Source organism: Megachile rotundata, chromosome 8 (assembly GCF_050947335.1).
Source record: "Megachile rotundata isolate GNS110a chromosome 8, iyMegRotu1, whole genome shotgun sequence".
NCBI classification, from domain to species: Eukaryota; Metazoa; Arthropoda; class Insecta; order Hymenoptera; family Megachilidae; genus Megachile; species Megachile rotundata.
In genome coordinates, this window is record NC_134990.1 from 16,493,275 (window position 1) to 16,510,129 (window position 16,855).

Here is a 16,855-nt window from a genome sequence, read left to right on the forward strand (position 1 = left end):
GCTCGGGGGTAAAGGGAGGCGATAATCGCGTGTTTCGCGAGCATCGATTCTTTCGATCTCCCGGCAAACCGTGGTAACAGGGAGAGGAGCGAGAGGAAGAGGAGCGAATAGACGAGAAAACGCAACGAGCGTCGCGCGCGGTTCGTGCCGGCTGACTCAGCTGAAACGCACGCTAAAACGCGACATTAATATTAATTATCGCGTAAACGGGGCTCGCGTAGCGTTATCCGGTACCTTTTTCGGCCGCAAACGTTCGACTCGACGGGCCACTCGAACGAGGACAAGAGCGCGATCGAGGACGACAGTACCGTCTCCTCTCGTCCCTGCTCGTTCGCGGGCTTTCGAAATACTCGCGTCGCGACGAAGGGGTACCAAGTAGCCAACTTTGCGAATTATTATCATCCCGTTTCTATCCGGCGTCGTTACGCGGTAGAAATTTCGCCCCGAACACGGTACTTTCCGATACGGCAAGTTTCTCCGAACGAAAAGGGCGGTGAAGGATGACAGAGGTTTTCACGGAGGGTCAACGAGTATTCGGCTGGAATTGCCAAAGGGTGAGGCGATATCCTTTCCCCGGCGGTGCTTCTCGAGAAAGTCGAGAACGAAGCCGAATGGACGTTCGATCTAGGCCGTTGGACGTATTCGACGAACATTCCGATAAAAATCTCCCACAATGGAATAACCGGGCGAGATGGGGATGAAAAAGCGAACGAGTTCGATACGAAGGGAAAAAGTTTTCTCGTTGCGTCGGGCGAGAAGGGTATCGAAAAGTTTGCCGCGAACTCGTTCTTCCCATGAACTTGAAAACAACGCGTTGCCGCAATATCGATGAACGAACGCGAGGACAGCTGGCAAGCGAGGGACGCAATTAAAATCAATCATTCGATATTTATGGACAGAGCCGAGCAGACGCGACGATGGGACGCGTTTCGATGTTCCCCGAGGGGATCACAGTTCGGTTCGCGTAACCCTGCCATGACACAATAATAGCGTAATCTCCGTGCGACGCGATGGAGATACCGCTGCATAGTAACTCGACGACCGAGAACGAAGACGAATGGCGAACGAGTTTCGCCAAAAATCCTGTCGCGCTAACGATTCCGATGTTCGATCAACGATTCGCTTTAACGCGGTGCATCGGCGTTTTAGTCAGTTTTTCGTACGAGAACACCGTCTTTGATCGCACGATACCAGCAGTATGGCAAGCGACGCTCGATCAGTCGACGCATTTGAATGTTTAATGAGACCGTCGACGATGGGTAGCCACGCTGCTAGTTGCCGATTACGTTCACCGTGCAGAAATTTCCATTCAGTATCGCGTGCTCGGTTCGGAGACCGCGTTTCCGTACACGGAACCACTTTCGTCGATATTCCGGTGTCGCGTCTGAAAATCGTATCGCCCGAACCCGAACGGATGGAACATCGAGTACGCTCGAGGTTTAACTCTTGTCGAGCCGTGCAAAAGCCCCGATTCAACGAGCGATATCAGTTTCGATATCGTCCGACACAGTTTTCCATCGGGTATTTCGCCTGAACCGACCGCTTTGTGCGAAAGACACGGGTTCGTACCGGCCGGAACGCGACGACAACGAGGAGCACGGAAAGTAGGCTGGACCAAAGTAGATTCTCGTTGGAGAGCAAACGAGAAGGAAATCGTATCAAACGAATTGCAGGGAAAGCGTGTTCGACGTGTGGTTCGATCTACGATTCGGGGACTCGAAAGCGTTCGTAGCGGAATTCGAAATCGCTTTGGACGAGCGCCAGCGGTGGGTAGCTCGCGTCTTTCGTTCGATAGAAACTTTGGTGGAAGCGCTCGCGCCCGCTCGTCCGCGACGTCCCATTGTTCGTCGACGATGCGTCTTTTCAAACTTTAAAGACGTCCGACGACGCGACGCGACGCGACGCGACGTGACGGAACGGGACAGGAGGAGCGAACAATTCCCCGATCGCCGAGGGAGTTTTACCGGGTAAAGAGATTCGTGAACTCGACGATGCGACGAAAGAAAGGCGATTAAGAATTATCGAGCGGCAGGGAAAGCAAAGTCGAAACGTCGATGCGAGAGGGAAACGTGGGTACTTCTAGCGGATAGTAACTGCGAACGAGAATTTGAGGGTGTAACGTGAGCAGGGTTCGGAGTCGCGATTGATAAAGAATTCATGCGGCGGCTTTTACGCGCCGCAAGAACTTCTCGGCGAGTACGATTACCGCTAAAACGTCGAGAGTCGGGTGTTTGGACCTCGTTAGCGAGCACTCGGCGTTTCGTGGAAAATTACGCGGCTATAACGGTGGCAAACGCCGACCGAACCTTCTGACAACGATCCCGTAACGTCGTCGGCGAGGATTTTCGATCGAATCGAGAGTCAGCTTTTCCCGGTCTGTTTCGCGAGCGAGGCGCGGTGCAACGCGACGATTTCGGGCAAGCAATTAAACCGCCACCGGCTGGTCGGTGTTTGCGTTTTTCGCTGAAACTTTGCAACGAAGCTACCCGCGTTGCGTACACACCGTAGCATTCTCGTTGCTCGTGCATCTAAATTTGCGCGCATCCTAATATAGAGCAGAGCGAGTGAGCGAGGTGGAAAAAGGAAGATCGCCGTTTCGCTCGGCGGGGAGAAACACGACCGAGAAGAGGTTGTACGAGGTGCGGTTCTGTATTCTCCCTTGTTCCTCGTGCATCCACTCGCAATGCGGTTGTTTCGCGCATACGTCATCGTATCACGAGCGATGCAAGTATTACTCCTAATTATTCCGGAATATAAAAATATTAATGCCGTTTTTTTAACGAGTATTCGTTTCGTCTCGGCGAAAGCTCTTTCACGGTACGAATACGAGAACAATCGTACAGGAAAATGCTAACTCGTTTCTCCGCGTTGCCGAGTCGTCGAGGGGTACCGGCAAAAACCGGACGAGCAAAGATCGTAATTAACCGAAAATCCATTTTAATTTGCAACGTACAGGACGGAAGAACGCGTCTCGAATGGCCTGGTATCGTTTAACGAACCACGTGCAACGATGTCGACGAGGACACACGATCGGGGAAAAGGGTTTCGGAGAGGAATCGATTCGAATTCAACTGGGGCGCGCGTTAACGGTTCAACGCGGCGCCAAAACCAATCGTTTTATCGACGAATTAAGCCGAATTAAGGCTGGCCCTGCGGGACGAGCACGCGCGATTTTACACGCGCACGTTTTTCCATTGAATTTTCAAAAATTGTTTTATCATCGTCGTCCCCACCTTCCCGCGATATCTATCGCTTTAAAGTAGTTTAACGGGAACAACCCGGTCGGGAAAATTCGATATTTCTTTGCCTCCGCTCCTGTTAACGGTATTTCGACGCGTATTTTTCGCCTAAGCGTGTTCGCGACTACGTTTGTCCGCAAAGGGGACGCTTCTCTCCGCGAATCGTTCGCGAGAGATCTTTTTTCCGCTTTCGCTACTAACGTTCTCGAGAATACAACGAAAATAATTTGTCGGACTAATTTCTTTGCCCTCTTACCGCTTTTTTTTCTCGTAGACCTCCTAAAACCAAACGGGATGGGAAAAAGCGAAATACAGGGGCGGCACGGAGAAAATAAAACCCGACGAATTAATTAGAAACGTACAGCGTACCGTGTATAGCGAGGAAAATGCGAAGCGGTTACGATTTAATGAGTTTGCGTTACGTTCTAAATTGCGGGAGGAAATTACAACGATCCCTCGAAACGGTCGGCGGTAACGGCGAACAAGGAAAAATCAAAAGGAACGCGTCGCGTGTCAACGATTCTTCTTTGGTTCGATCGGAAACGGCTGCATCTTGTGTAACCATCGATGAACGCTGCCTAGTCCGCGACATTTCATCGGCGAATCGTTCGTGGAAATATAACCTTTTTTTCTCGCCGTCTCTGTCTCCGACGTCGTTCTCGTTTCTTTTTCCAGCGGCAGCAGTACGCGCGTGGAAAATTAGAGGATCCGAGCAACGAGAGAAACTGGCCGGGGAACTCGATTTACATACCTCGACGGGCCTGGATCGCGTCGGATCAAGTTAGCAGGGGCGACGAGTGAACTTAATTAAGCGCGTGCGCGAATAGTGGTTCGCGTCGTACACGTGCCATACACTTCGTTAAATTTTATTCGCCGTAATTGTGCGACTGCGTCGCGTCGCGTCGCGTTCACGGGGCAGTTCACGGGGTTCGAGTCGAAGCTGGAATGGAGCGGAGTCGAGTCGAGGCTCGCCTCGGCTTCATCCAACCTCCTCTTTAATTACATCCTCGTCGAAGCTTAAAGTCGACCCGACCCGACTCGACTCGACCCGACCTCACCTCGCACGCGTCGCAACCGCTCGTACGCGTCGCAGGAACTCGACGCTACCGTTTAGAAACGCGTCCACGCGAGACTAAGCCACTCTAGAAAGAGATAACCTCTTGTCAACGGATCTTTTACCGCTGCTCCCTCGTTAACCCGATGTTAATGAGAAAAATCTTCGTTACACGAGATTCGAGCCGGAGGTAGGGGGACGTGTTCGCTTAAACTGTCGCGCGCGTCTTGCCTACGATAATAATCCGGTGCCCACTGAAAGAGACAGCCACGAATGAAAACGGTTTTTATCTTTGGCCGAGATGGGAACTGTCCGATAGGAAATTGCGTTATCTCGTCTTTGTATTGCACCGATTGTTCGCGTTGTTCGAGCCATCATTTTCGCCAACGATTTTCGAGCCGAATCTCGCCGGCTTGGCAAAAGTAGCGACAGTTATCTACCGATAACGGATACCGAAAAAAAAAAAGCAAAACACAAACACGCATGGAAAAAATGAATAAACAAATGAAAAACACAGGTACCGCGAGTACCATCGACATTCCGACGAATTTCCCCAGTTTTCCTAACGATTTCACATTCCATCGCATCCTTTTTAATTCGTCACTTTAATTCGCGTTAACGTCGTTTCGCGTGACAACGCTACGATACAATATTTCGTTTAGTCTGGAATTGAAAATTAGTGCCGCGCGAACGCGTCCCAAAACGGCGGGGCGATTGCCACACGAATATTTAATGCAACGTTAATTATTCGAATTCGGTTGGTAAATTGGCACCATATCGATTTCGCTTGCACGCAAAGGCACAATCCAACGAGCGTAGTATATATACAGCTAATTATCGGCATTTCCGAGACAACGAGCGTAAAAATCACGGGGAGGAAAGAACGGGGTGAATGCGACCGTCTCTGCGAACGAAGAACGCCGATGATTTTCAGGCGAAGCTTCGCGAATAGAAAGGGCGAACAATTTTTCCGTTTTCCGATTTGTCCTTTCACCCGGAAACAGTTTATTGGCCGAGCGAAGCGTTGGAACGGAAAGAAACGAGCTGAATTACGAAAGCGATAAAAAGCTAACGGTGGTCGGATAGCCGACTAAGTAATCGAGGGTATAAAGTATGGTAATGCGGCGAATTCCTGTAACGAAAACTCGGCTTCTTTTCCATCGCAATTAACGGGCGAAACGGTGATGTACGACGTCGGTGAGGCAAGCACGGCGAACCGTGAACGAAATCCCGTAGGTATCGAACGAGACGACGGTGCACCTTTGGCACGGTTCGAACGCCGTCGAGATACGAAGGAGATAGGGTATTCGTTTCCAAAGACGTATCGTCGAACGAAAATCGCGAAGGCAACACGACGAAGACGGCAAGCTATTACGTGTCAAAAAAAAAAAACGAACAGATACGCGAAGTTGGTGCGTCTCTGTGCTACGGTCAGTCGTAACCGGCGAGAGAAAAAGGAAATCTTTCAGTCGGTGCGCTTCGAGCCACTGCGGACATTTCGTTTCCGGTTAGAGCACGGGTCCAAGTAGTCTCGAAGAATCGAAGTTGAAAAGCGCTGAAATCGCACTTTCTCGAGTACCTTTCCACGAACGCGACTCGGCTAGACCACGAAAGAGAGGAAGCGAGAAAGAGAGAGAAACGAACGAGACGAAGCGGAGAAAGAAGAAAGGCAGAAAAGAGGAAGTTATTAGAGCTTATTACCGTACGTGTTGCCGATAAGAGCGAACGGTCGCGAATAGAGTCGCGAAGCCGCGAAACGGTAATCGGCGCGGGATCAATTAGAGGAACGTAATTAACTCGCGCTTTCCGTTTTTTCTTTCGGAACTCGATGCCTTTTCCTCGGTGCTTCGGCGAGCTTTCGAAGAATCGTCAACCGCTAACGGTAGACGAGACGGTCAATTACGGATGCTCTTGGGAAATAACGATCCGCCGATAAGCGCGCGTCCTGAATTCCAATTGAAAACGAGACGACTCGAGAACGATAGCATGGAGTATTTATCAAAGAAGAATACTCTTTCTATCGAGCAGAGGGCAAAGAGGCGGAAAAGAAACCGCGATAGATCGAGTTAGCGAGAGAGCGCGGAGAAAGCGAGCAGGAAAAATGATGAGCCAGAAATAATTAGCGGGGTTGCAGAGCGTGGCAGACCGAACGCAGATGTGCCAAGTCCGTATGAAAAATTAATGACATCCCGTTCTCGGCAATCCCCTTTTCCGCCCTCAACCCATTTTACTTCCCTACCGCGTCGAGTTTATTCCCTCTTCGGTTCTTTTTTTTTCTTCTTTTTTACTTAAGCCCGGTTTCCCTTTATTGCCAACCCTCTTTCGACGATCTCGCGTGTCTCGACGAAATTTAGCCGCGCCACGATCCCCGATAGGCTCTATAATTATCCCGTTTTATCTTCATCAGCTAGGGTGGCTCTAGGGGAACGACTCGCGACCGAGAAGGCGATATAACCTTCGTCCGAACGCTTACTCCGACTGCGTTTTTCATTCTCGAGGACCGCTGCTACGCGACTCGGATACTCCTCGTTTGCTCCCTCGGCAACCCCTCTCCACGTGTACGCGGCCACGCGTCCACCTTCTACGAACGCGACGCGCCTTATCTCCGCTCGTCGCCAACCATCGAATCTGTCTTTTTTAATTCGTCTTCGTTAAACGCGTCAATCATTTTTTTCCGTTTCGCCTCGTCTCGTTTCGCCCGCGTCTGGTTCGGTCTCGTCTCGCCGCGTTCCGACCCATCCCGTCCCATTTCGTCCCGTTCCGTTGACTTTCAACGTCGTTTTTCATGTTTTTGCCCTGCATAACGATCGATACGTTACATACGCGACAACGGTTCCGAACGACGACCTACTGCTTCGTAACGACGAAACGAACGATCGACACCGATGAAAGCGGAACCGACAATCCGTTTAAAACGATCGTTCGTCGCGCTGTCGACTCTTTTTTCGTTCCGGATGCTCGGAGAAAAGAAACATTTTGCGCGAACGCGTTATCGCGAATCGACTACTCGTTTCAAGTAGGACGATGGAAAATCAAAATTACAGGTTTCCGGTCTTTGCGCACCGGATGCTTCGCGTAGAACGCTGATTTATGCGCGATTGCCGAACGTAACCGCAAATGGAGTGACGGAGAAATATTTACAGTTAATATTATCCTATTATAAAAGCGATGACCATCCTGTTGTGCTCGACAGGCTGCGTTATAAAGCACGCTATTGATCAACGACGAGAACCAACAACGCGTCTCTGTTCGTGTAATACCGATAATTTATGAACGCGAACGCGAGCGCACGATCGAGTCTCTCCTCTCCTCCGCAATTAACTCGTCGATTTCTATTCCCCGCGGACGTCTTTGTAGCGAACCTACGAGGTCTTCCGATACTCTGCTTCGATGCATGTTTTATTTATTTATGCTAATCTTTACCCTCAGGCAGATCATCTTATCTTCGAGTTTACTACATGAAAATTTCATATACAACCTCCATCTGTGTACATACGTGCACTTTACGGGGATACCACGATTCTTTCGTGTTCCGCGTTCCTTTCTACCTTTATTCGATCCGAACCGAACGCGAGAAAAAAGAACCGGCCCTTTCTTCGTATTCCAACAACTGGTTCCCCGTTGCATTCGCAACTTTGTTTAACGCTTGACCGCTGATCTCGCGTTCGTTCGTTTACCTAACTTTTCACTTTTCCGCCACGAGATTTTTCTTTTTACTTAACTGCTCCTTGCTTTTCTCCTATTCGCTCCTCCGTCTCTTTCTTACCTTTGTCAGGCTCGTGCACCGGAACGTCATAAATTCTAGCCATCCTACTCTACCGCTCTCTTTTGCCATCCTCTTCTCCTATCTCCCTTTCTTTTTCCCTTTACCGCGTACCACTTTTCGAGTCGTACCCACTCCATCCGCCTCGTTCGCGTACGTTTCTCTCGAAAAAACTGCGATAACGCGGAAGAAACGGCGGAACGTAATTAGAAAGAGTGCCATTTTTAAACCGTTCTACTGCCGCCCCCGTCTCGCGTATTTCGAGAGTCAGCATTGCCGCCGCGGTTCTTTTCAGATCCCCGCATTTTTATCCTTTTTATCCTCCGCGAAAAAAGATCGCGTAAACCACAATTTATTTCGAGATCCACTATTTCTATCCGCGCACTGTAACTATCGTAAACTCTTCGTTTTTCACTCACCCTCTTGTCCGAGAAGCACGGTGATCAGAACTAGCGCGAGATCCATCGTCGGGCTGGCTTCCTCGGCGATCGAGCCTCGAAACCGTCGACAACGTCTGCCTTGATTCGTCCAGCGTCGTTCAATTTGCTTCCGCCTATCGCTTTCCGCCGCTCCCGTTTCGGTCTCCTCTACTTATCAGGCACCAGAACGGTCAGGAACAACCTGACGCGACACACACGCGTGTACACACATTGACCACGCGGACGAAATTAACCGCGTTCGTCGACGACAGCTCGGTGCGAAAGCGGGCGAAAGAGAAGGAGTTAGTTTCCTGTGTCTCTATTTTCTTCTCGCCATCAAACGCGGACTACTACTTTCGGATCTAGCCGTGAAACCGAGTTCTATTCTAGGCAGCTTGCGGCCACCGTGTCTTTTCACGACACTAATCCTTCTTTCGACGTTTCTCGACGAGCACCGAGATATTTTCGACCCTTGTCCCGAATTCCTTTCTAACGAACCGCGTCGACGAGCGGAGAGGATACCGGCGGGTTTTCCTGTCTCGTAATTCGACAAACGGCACCGTAGGTAAATGCCAAGGAAGACGGACGAGTCGCGACACGACCCCGTCACGGTATCGCGTCCTGTACCCTCGTCAACCGGGATTCCCTTCTTCGTTTAAAACTCGTTTCGACCATCAAAAAATATTTCTCGTCAAGATTTCGAAGAATTTTCCAGCAGCGCCGCGTCATCCGATCTCCGCCGCGATACCGTTGGCTGCGATAGTTTGGCACCGAGACAGACCCGTTAAGAGGGTGGGTAATTTTCAACGGAATCTCGAACCACGATCGCAACGTCGACGAAAAATAAGAGCCCAGGATACTTCCGACGAGTCGAGGAAATCTCGTTGTCGAAGAAAAGGACGCAACGATATCACCCGTCCGACTCGAATTTGCCGACTTGCCGTCTTTGCCGCAGCCTCGATCAATTACCCCGTTTACGTCCGACGATTAACGAATATCGGAGGCGATGAATTTTTCAGAAGCGAACGTTCGAAATAACTCGTTCAAATATCGGAAATCAATTCGATAAGAGCGACGATTTCACTTCGATTTTCGTAATAAGAACGTAAAACCAGAGATAGACACGGCGAGACAGCGCGAGAGAGTAGGGAGAAAAGGGAAGAAAAGGAGGAGCAGATAAAGGAAAAGCGCGAGGGTGGACGAGAGACGGGCACGAGAAGGAAAGGCGCGAGCGAAGAAAAGAGAAAAAGGAAAGTATGCCGTCGTACGGAAGGTACGGCTTTTAAATGCAACTTGTTGCAATCTCGCCCAAAGCTCCGAGAGGTTCCTTCGACTAGAAACGCGCACGTGTGTCCTTCGTCTGGGAAGCATGCACGCGTGTACGTACACGTGAATCGATTCGGGCTTTCAACTTCGGTTCCCGATATTTTGCTACCGAAATGGACTTTCGACCGCGAATCGATCGAAGCGCTCCGTCGATCGCGTACGAAGCGTGAGGAAGAATCACAAGTTTCGGGAGGCGGGATATTCGTCGCGAATGTCCGAACGGCCCGGTATCTGGAGATCGACTGGAACCGAGTGGACAAACGAGACCCGAATTATTAACCGAGCTACGTCTGCTTGTTTACTCGGCGATACCGGCCATTGCGACCGCTCGACCGACCCTTTGTTTTTTTCTCGTGACACGTGCACAAGAATGACCAGGTGGATACACTCACGCACACGATTCGACTCTCGCTCTCTCGTTCACTCACCCATACTCACGCACGCATACACGCACACCCTTTGCTTGTCCCCCGTACCCTTCAATCCCCACGTTGTCCGACCGTATAACGCGAATGCGTATTGATTTGACCGAGACTATTCCCTTTCGGATCCATTCAAAGAAGGGGCGGAGCATGGTGGGTGTTCGTTCATTCGTTGACATAATTGCATCGACTCAACAAACTCTTCACACCCGATACCTTTCAGCGCGACTAACGACGCGATCGATATCGCGATCCAGTCAACGTACGTCGGTGTAAAATTGAATCCATCGTCGCGGGTACGCGGCCGATATTCGATTCGCAACGATGTCCCGCTACGATCCTTCGATTGTCCGGTGGTGATTCCTCCGTCTCTTTCGCCTCCGGTTTAATCGAATTTCGGAGTTAGCACAGAGGTTAGCGTCGATCTTCGATCGGGATTAAGAGCGGCTTACCGCAACGCCGCCGCTAGCGGCTACTCGTGGAGAAGCTACTTCCGACTCATCGGCCGCACACGATTCCGGTTCGGTCACGAGTTACCGAGGAGCATCGAAAGCACCGACGCGACGAACGCTAAGAGAGATCGAAAGCGAAACCGCGCGTCTCGAGCGAGGGCTCGGTTTGACCGGACATGTGGAAAGCCGCGAAATTGAAATGTTCGAAACGGTCAACGAAATAAATAAATTTGTCGTTTTCGCGGCGTATCGCGAGGACACGCGACGCGCTGCGAGCCGCTTCGTCGATCACCGGAGGACACGAGCGGCGTGACCGAGAGGAAAGTTCGCGTCGCGGATGGCCGATGCCGACTACGAAAGCTCGACGTCGCGCCACTTTGGGTCGGTGCGCTGGTAGGTCGTATACCTGGGCGCGTGCGCGTTCCGAGTCGAGCAGGTGCGAAATGCACGCGACTCTCCACTCTCCGCATCGAAAGGACGGAGGCGCGCGTGCTACGCCACCGAAACAACGTCCGACCACGGCCACGATCCGATCTTCGGCTTTCGACACGCTGCATCGATCGGATACCTCCTCCTCGGCCGTGTCGAGGTCGGGCTCACCTTTCCTCTTTAGATATTTCCATCGCATCGGACGGAATTCAGAGACATCGACGCCACGAGCAGCGCGTCGAGAGCGTCGTCTCTCGGTATTCGTTGCCGCACACCGTTCCTTCGCGTCCTCGCTCCGATAACGTGCCTCCCTCGCACGTTATCTTTCTCTCCTCTCCCCGAGCTTCCGAACGGTACTACTGGATGAGATAGATAGTACGCGCTTACGATTAGCGATTATCGATATGCAGGCGGGTCTCGTGAATCGAGCCACGCTCGAACGCGGATCGATACGAAACAATTGTTAATTTCACTGCGACCGTTATTACCGTTCGCAGCCCCAGGACCACGTTCTATTTCCGATCGAACGGGTCACGGTGTTCCAGCGAGGGTAAACTGAATAAAAATAGTGAAAACGAAACGGGATTACGGATCGATTCGACTTATTCGGTACGTCGGAGCAAAACGTTCCTGATAAGCGTTCCGCGTAAGCTTTGACGAGTCAAAGTTGCGGAAATACTCTCGTTACCAGCAATTTTATCGTCGCTTCGACGAGAACGCGGTCGCGGACGGAACACGGAATCCCCGCTATAAATTCAGCTGGCGACCTCGGGGGAAATGGCGTCGCGACTCGTACGTTCGACTAATTGTCCGCGAGATCGAAGGCTTAACGACGACCGTTCGAAAGGCAGAGACAGAAGAGGAGAAGCGACGAGGCCGATGGATGAAACAATTATTCCCTTGTTCCGTTATCTCTTGGAAAGAGATCGATACGCGGCTACGATTTCGAGACAGAGAGAGAGAAAACGAACGAGAGGAGTACTTTAAAGGCGATAATAAGCTCGGTCGTTTGTAAACGCGTGCCGCGGGGAAATCTTCGCGAATGGAAAAAAGAGGGGAAATTAACTTTCCACCGTTTTCTTCCCTCGACGATTCGTCGGCGGAGATCTCTCGGTTCTCTCGCCGGGAAAAGGAACGAGTTTGTTCGTGCCTTTGCGGGGTCTCGAGGCCGTTACCGCCACGCGGATGCAGCGAATTCACCGAGCATAGAAATTTCTTCGTAACGGGATAATCGTTTTTCCTGCCTCTCTAGGCCTCGTTTCCCGCCACTTCTCCGCGCTTTTCTCGGTAAACTGAAACTAACGCAACGGCTAATTTCCTTCGTTACGCTAACGATAACCGTGATCGTTAACGGTCCACGGCGGAGAACGCGAACGGTAACCGACAACGTAAAGGAACTCGTGTAGCCGGGTCAAAGTTACTTCTCGTTCGCTCTCGTAGACCGTTCTCGCCCCGAACGCTTCCCGGGTTCCCGTACAGGGATCGAAACTCCGAACGGTGTAACGACACGAAAGAACAAGGGAGAGAGAACGTCGCTTTATACGGGTACGAGTATTTTACGATTATCCGTCTCCCGCGGCAAGGACGTACGTCACGCTTTAACTCGGCGAATTGGAATCTGTCCATAACGCGTATCACCGTTCATCGCGCGATCTACGTCTCGATAAAATAGTTGTTGCCTCTTGGTATCCGCGCGATGATAGATGGATAGATAAAGCGAACGCGGGAGAAACGCAGGGGGGACCCCGTTGAAATTCCGTTCCCTTTATGCTCGCTGCGGTGCTCCTTTGAAAACAATTGCGGTACAAATCCCAGTTCGTAGATATAGACGATAAATTCCAGTGTGGTTTGTAGTAGATTGAGAAGACAACGAAATTGTTTTCGCTGAAAACCGCGCATACGGCCGATCCAACGATTTGCGGTTACGCCATCAAAGACGTTGTACTTTGTTCGGCAACTTTTACGAGATTGGCGTAAATCGATTATCCTGTTCATTAATCGACCCACGCGCGCGATAAACGATCGACTTCTGGTGCACCGGGTACAGTGGGAGTGAACGATCGGAAATTACGTTCGTTCGAAATACCGGTTCGAGAGGGACACGCGAAGCAGAATCGTACGTGTCCTTCTTATTATTGGCGGTTCGAGTCGGAATATCGATGCCTCTCTCGTCTTTCCTCCTCGCCCACATTCCTCTTCCATCTGCATCCACCGAAATAAGTTTGCCCACCGCGCCGGCGAACACGCCAGCCAGACCGCGATCGTTCTTTGTTAAAATCGTGCTTATCTACTAATGAATAATTCATCGTCTCGTTTATCTTTTCCTACCGGCGGAGCTTCGCGAAACGGACAACGGTAAAAATAAAATTAACATAAACCGAAGCTACGAACGTGATTTAGGGACGCGAACGCGTAAAAAATTTGTTCGCGCAAGAAGTTCCGCGCGGAACGCGTCGTTAATCAAACGATCTGCCCGCGAAATTAGTTTCTTTTTTATCCGAGAAGACGGCGCGTGTCGCCGTATCTCGTGCAACTCCGAATGGGATGCAGATTCGATTCGCGACACGTTCGTTTAATTTCCAACCGGGTCGCGTCGATAAAGATGTCCAAGAATAATTTTCGAGATACGCAGTCGGTCGAACCGTTTTCGATGTATCCATTAGCCCGTTCGACGTTCGATCAGGGATGGAAATGGTTGTCGCGCGATAACGCGGCGAGTAAGGCGTAAGGAGTAAGGGGCGTATGGAGCGAGAGATGACGCGAATCGGTCGGTAGCATCGTACGTAGAAGCTCGCGCTACTTAACCCGAATAAATAGAAGCGTTCCGCGTCTGCTGGAAGATAGTATCGACCATCCTTTCCAGCTCGTCGCACCGGCACAACCTTCCTTCTCCTTCTACGCCGAGTTTCGTCCCTCTCGTTCACCCTTTTGCCCGTTCTCGCCCCCCCTCGCCCGAGACATCGCCATTGCTCGCGCTTCTCCGTTTCGAGCCCCGTTGCACTACACCTCTGGCAACCTGACCGTCTGAAACGTAAGCTACCGCCGAGCGGAGGAAGGGGAGCAAAAGGACAAGCAGAGACCGAACTCGAGGGTGTAGCTTTCACGACCTTTCCGGACTACGGAGTTAATATTTATCGAGGCTGTCTGTAATTTTCTTGAGAGCCGGCTGCGGACTCGTAACCAAGGGGGGTGGCGGTACGAAACCAGAGGAGAGAGAAAATAATTAAGCTAACTCCGACCAGTATCAGCGTATTTCGCGATACGATACTCCTCTTCTTTTTTTTCTTCTTCTTCCCGGCGACGGGTCGTCGTCGCGAAGATGCTTCGTTCGAACGATAGGCCCGATGGATCGCTTTCGGTTATCGATTCTTTGCTTCGAACCGTTTTGTTCCGCTCGAAACGGGTAACGAAGAGCCTTGCTCGCGAATTTTACGACTTCGTACGGCAGTGGATGGTGGCACGTCTTCTCTTCTACTCGGAATCGATTCGTGTTTGCACAGCTATCGAGTACGTTTGTTTTCTTTTTGTTCGTTCAACGACGTACTTTTAGCCGCGGGATAGCTATGACGCGACTCTTGATCCTACTACGGCGTTAGCTCGAGCACGAACCGAAGATACTACCCCGTGAGAAAGGATCTATCGTATGCTCGTAAAACGTATGCGAATATGATACACGAGCGAACTAGACGTCTCTTTGCGCGGTACTTCGATCCGACGTTTTACGTTCCTCCGTAGAATATCCTAGTCCTCGTATAGCTCCCAGAGTTTGACGTACGGGTCGGACTTTAGCGACTCGGGGAAATAAAGCGGCACGAACAGAATGGAAGAACGTATCAACAAGTTAGTCGGTAGCTCGGTCGGTAGAGTAATAACAGATCGAAGGAAGGCGCTAGGCACGAGGTATACGAGGGCACGATGACGGAACGGAGTGCACGGTAATAGCCGTTGTTGCTTGCTACTTGCTGCTTGATTTACGACGTAGCAAACACGCCCGTTATCGAGCACGATTCCCACCTGTCTCTCTCGATTAATTGGTCCGCTCTGTCGGTGAATTAATTTATAGGCGTGCCAATCGGGTGGCGCGAATCGTCAACAAGTGGCCGATTATCCAGGATCGTTACGGGACGAAAGACGAGCGACGAACAGCGCGAGCTATCCTTTTTCTTTCGGTGCGACGTCGAAATTCTGGATCTCGAGCTTACCCGGTCACGGGGCGCGCATCGATCGTTCCACGGCACGGGGTCAAAGGGAGCCGACGGGAAAAGGGAAAGAAAGGGGGACAAAGAGAAAAGAGGGAATAAAAATTAACGGTGAAACGAAGGTTCCCGGCAATGGAGCGATGTCGGGTCGGTGATCCTCTGGGAGGCCGAAAATGCACTTTTTATCGCGGTACATCTTGTATGCGCCGCGGTATCAAGCCCGCGCATACATATTTCCCAGCACGTTTCCCGCACGTAGCCCGCTATACGGCCACGTCCCTCGTTCTCGATCGTCTCCGACGGCTCGGTAAACGTGCAAGGCCGACCGAGCTTCTACCTTTACCGTGTAGCTATCGAAAAATCAACGAACCGTTCCACGAGAAGACCGAGACGCAGCTCCCGGGGAACACGGCCAATTCGTCTCGACGACGATTCCCCAAAAATTCTCCCCGGATTCCGTAAGAGAACGCGGTGGCCGACGACGACGTCCATCATTGGGCCAAAGTTTTTCGTCGGGGAACGCGTAACAAAGTAAGTATATTAATCTAGCCGACGACCAGTAAAAGTACGAGCAGCAGGGTATTTTTGTGCCGTTTATACGAGCAAAAGAAACAGAACGGAAGACACCGTCGACTCTGGGTCGGTGACGCTGGGGAATCCTGGTTGCGCAGCGACAAAAAGATTAAGCTCCCCGGTCGGTTGTCCCTTCCGGCATTTAGTCTCCGCGAAAAGAACGCGATTCTCGCGGTCGACCGGCGAGAAAACCGAGGTCAGGAACTCGTTTCGAAGCCGATGGGCACGATCGACGGATAACAGCGGCACGTGTTCGAAGAATCGCGTAACTCGAAGGGTAAACGGGTGTAAACGTCGCGAACTCGTTTGCGTTCCTATCGATTTACGAGCCACGGCGAACGAAGAGAAAGCCGGTATCGCTACTCCGGTCTCGGTTAATTTCAGGCTGGACGGAGAAGGAACGAAGCGAGTAAATTACCTGGCGATTATTAAGCGAAATTTGTGGCACGATGCGGTATATCGAAGCTGCAGCCAGGTTAATTCGTTAGCGGCCACTTTCGTTCACGAGCAAAGATTTATAGGGAACGTTTTGGACGCGATTAAGCGGACCAAGACACCCCTTCGCTCGAGAGGGTTTCGCAAGGTATTCCTCTCCACTCTTGGTGGCTTATACGCGTGGCAAGTTTCACCGACACGACGCTTCGTGGAACGTATACTCTCGACCAGTACGAGGAGAGTCTTTAATCAATTATGCAAATCATTTGCAGACTACCGCCGTATCTCTCTCGTTTCCCTTCAGTTACGGGAACGCGCAATCCCGAGTTTCCTTTCTCTTTGTACCGACATTCCACGCGCGAATCATACCCTTCTGACCGCAGTCGTCTCGCCGCCGCACGAGACGCCCCGTCGAACCTATTCCGTGATTTACGATATCGCGTTTTGCTTCGATCGCGTACCACTGCCCCGGTAAATACTCTCTATATTCGTTCAGCCGCGTTCGAGCTTCGTCCACCGAGGTATCGTTTAACGTCTCTACCTT

General features: G+C 51.1%; 1 protein-coding gene across 23 annotated transcripts in view; it reads right to left on the minus strand.

Moving 5' to 3' along the window:
- LOC100875340 (cell adhesion molecule 2) overlaps nucleotides 1–16,855 on the minus strand; it is a 57,325-nt gene that overhangs the window by 26,871 nt on the left and 13,599 nt on the right. Inside the window, exons 1-2 of one of the 23 annotated variants that reach the window (XM_076534542.1) lie at nucleotides 10,676–11,038; nucleotides 8,476–8,677 (exon numbers count right to left, since the gene is read on the minus strand). The exons of 20 other annotated variants lie outside the window; for them this stretch is intronic. In XM_076534542.1, coding sequence (XP_076390657.1) covers nucleotides 8,476–8,521 — 46 coding nt within the window. In that variant the 5' untranslated portion in view covers nucleotides 8,522–8,677; nucleotides 10,676–11,038. Of the gene's footprint in view, nucleotides 1–8,475; nucleotides 8,678–10,489; nucleotides 11,039–16,855 lie in introns of those variants that run through there. 2 more of the 23 variants (XM_076534543.1, XM_076534541.1) reach the window with 2 other exon arrangements.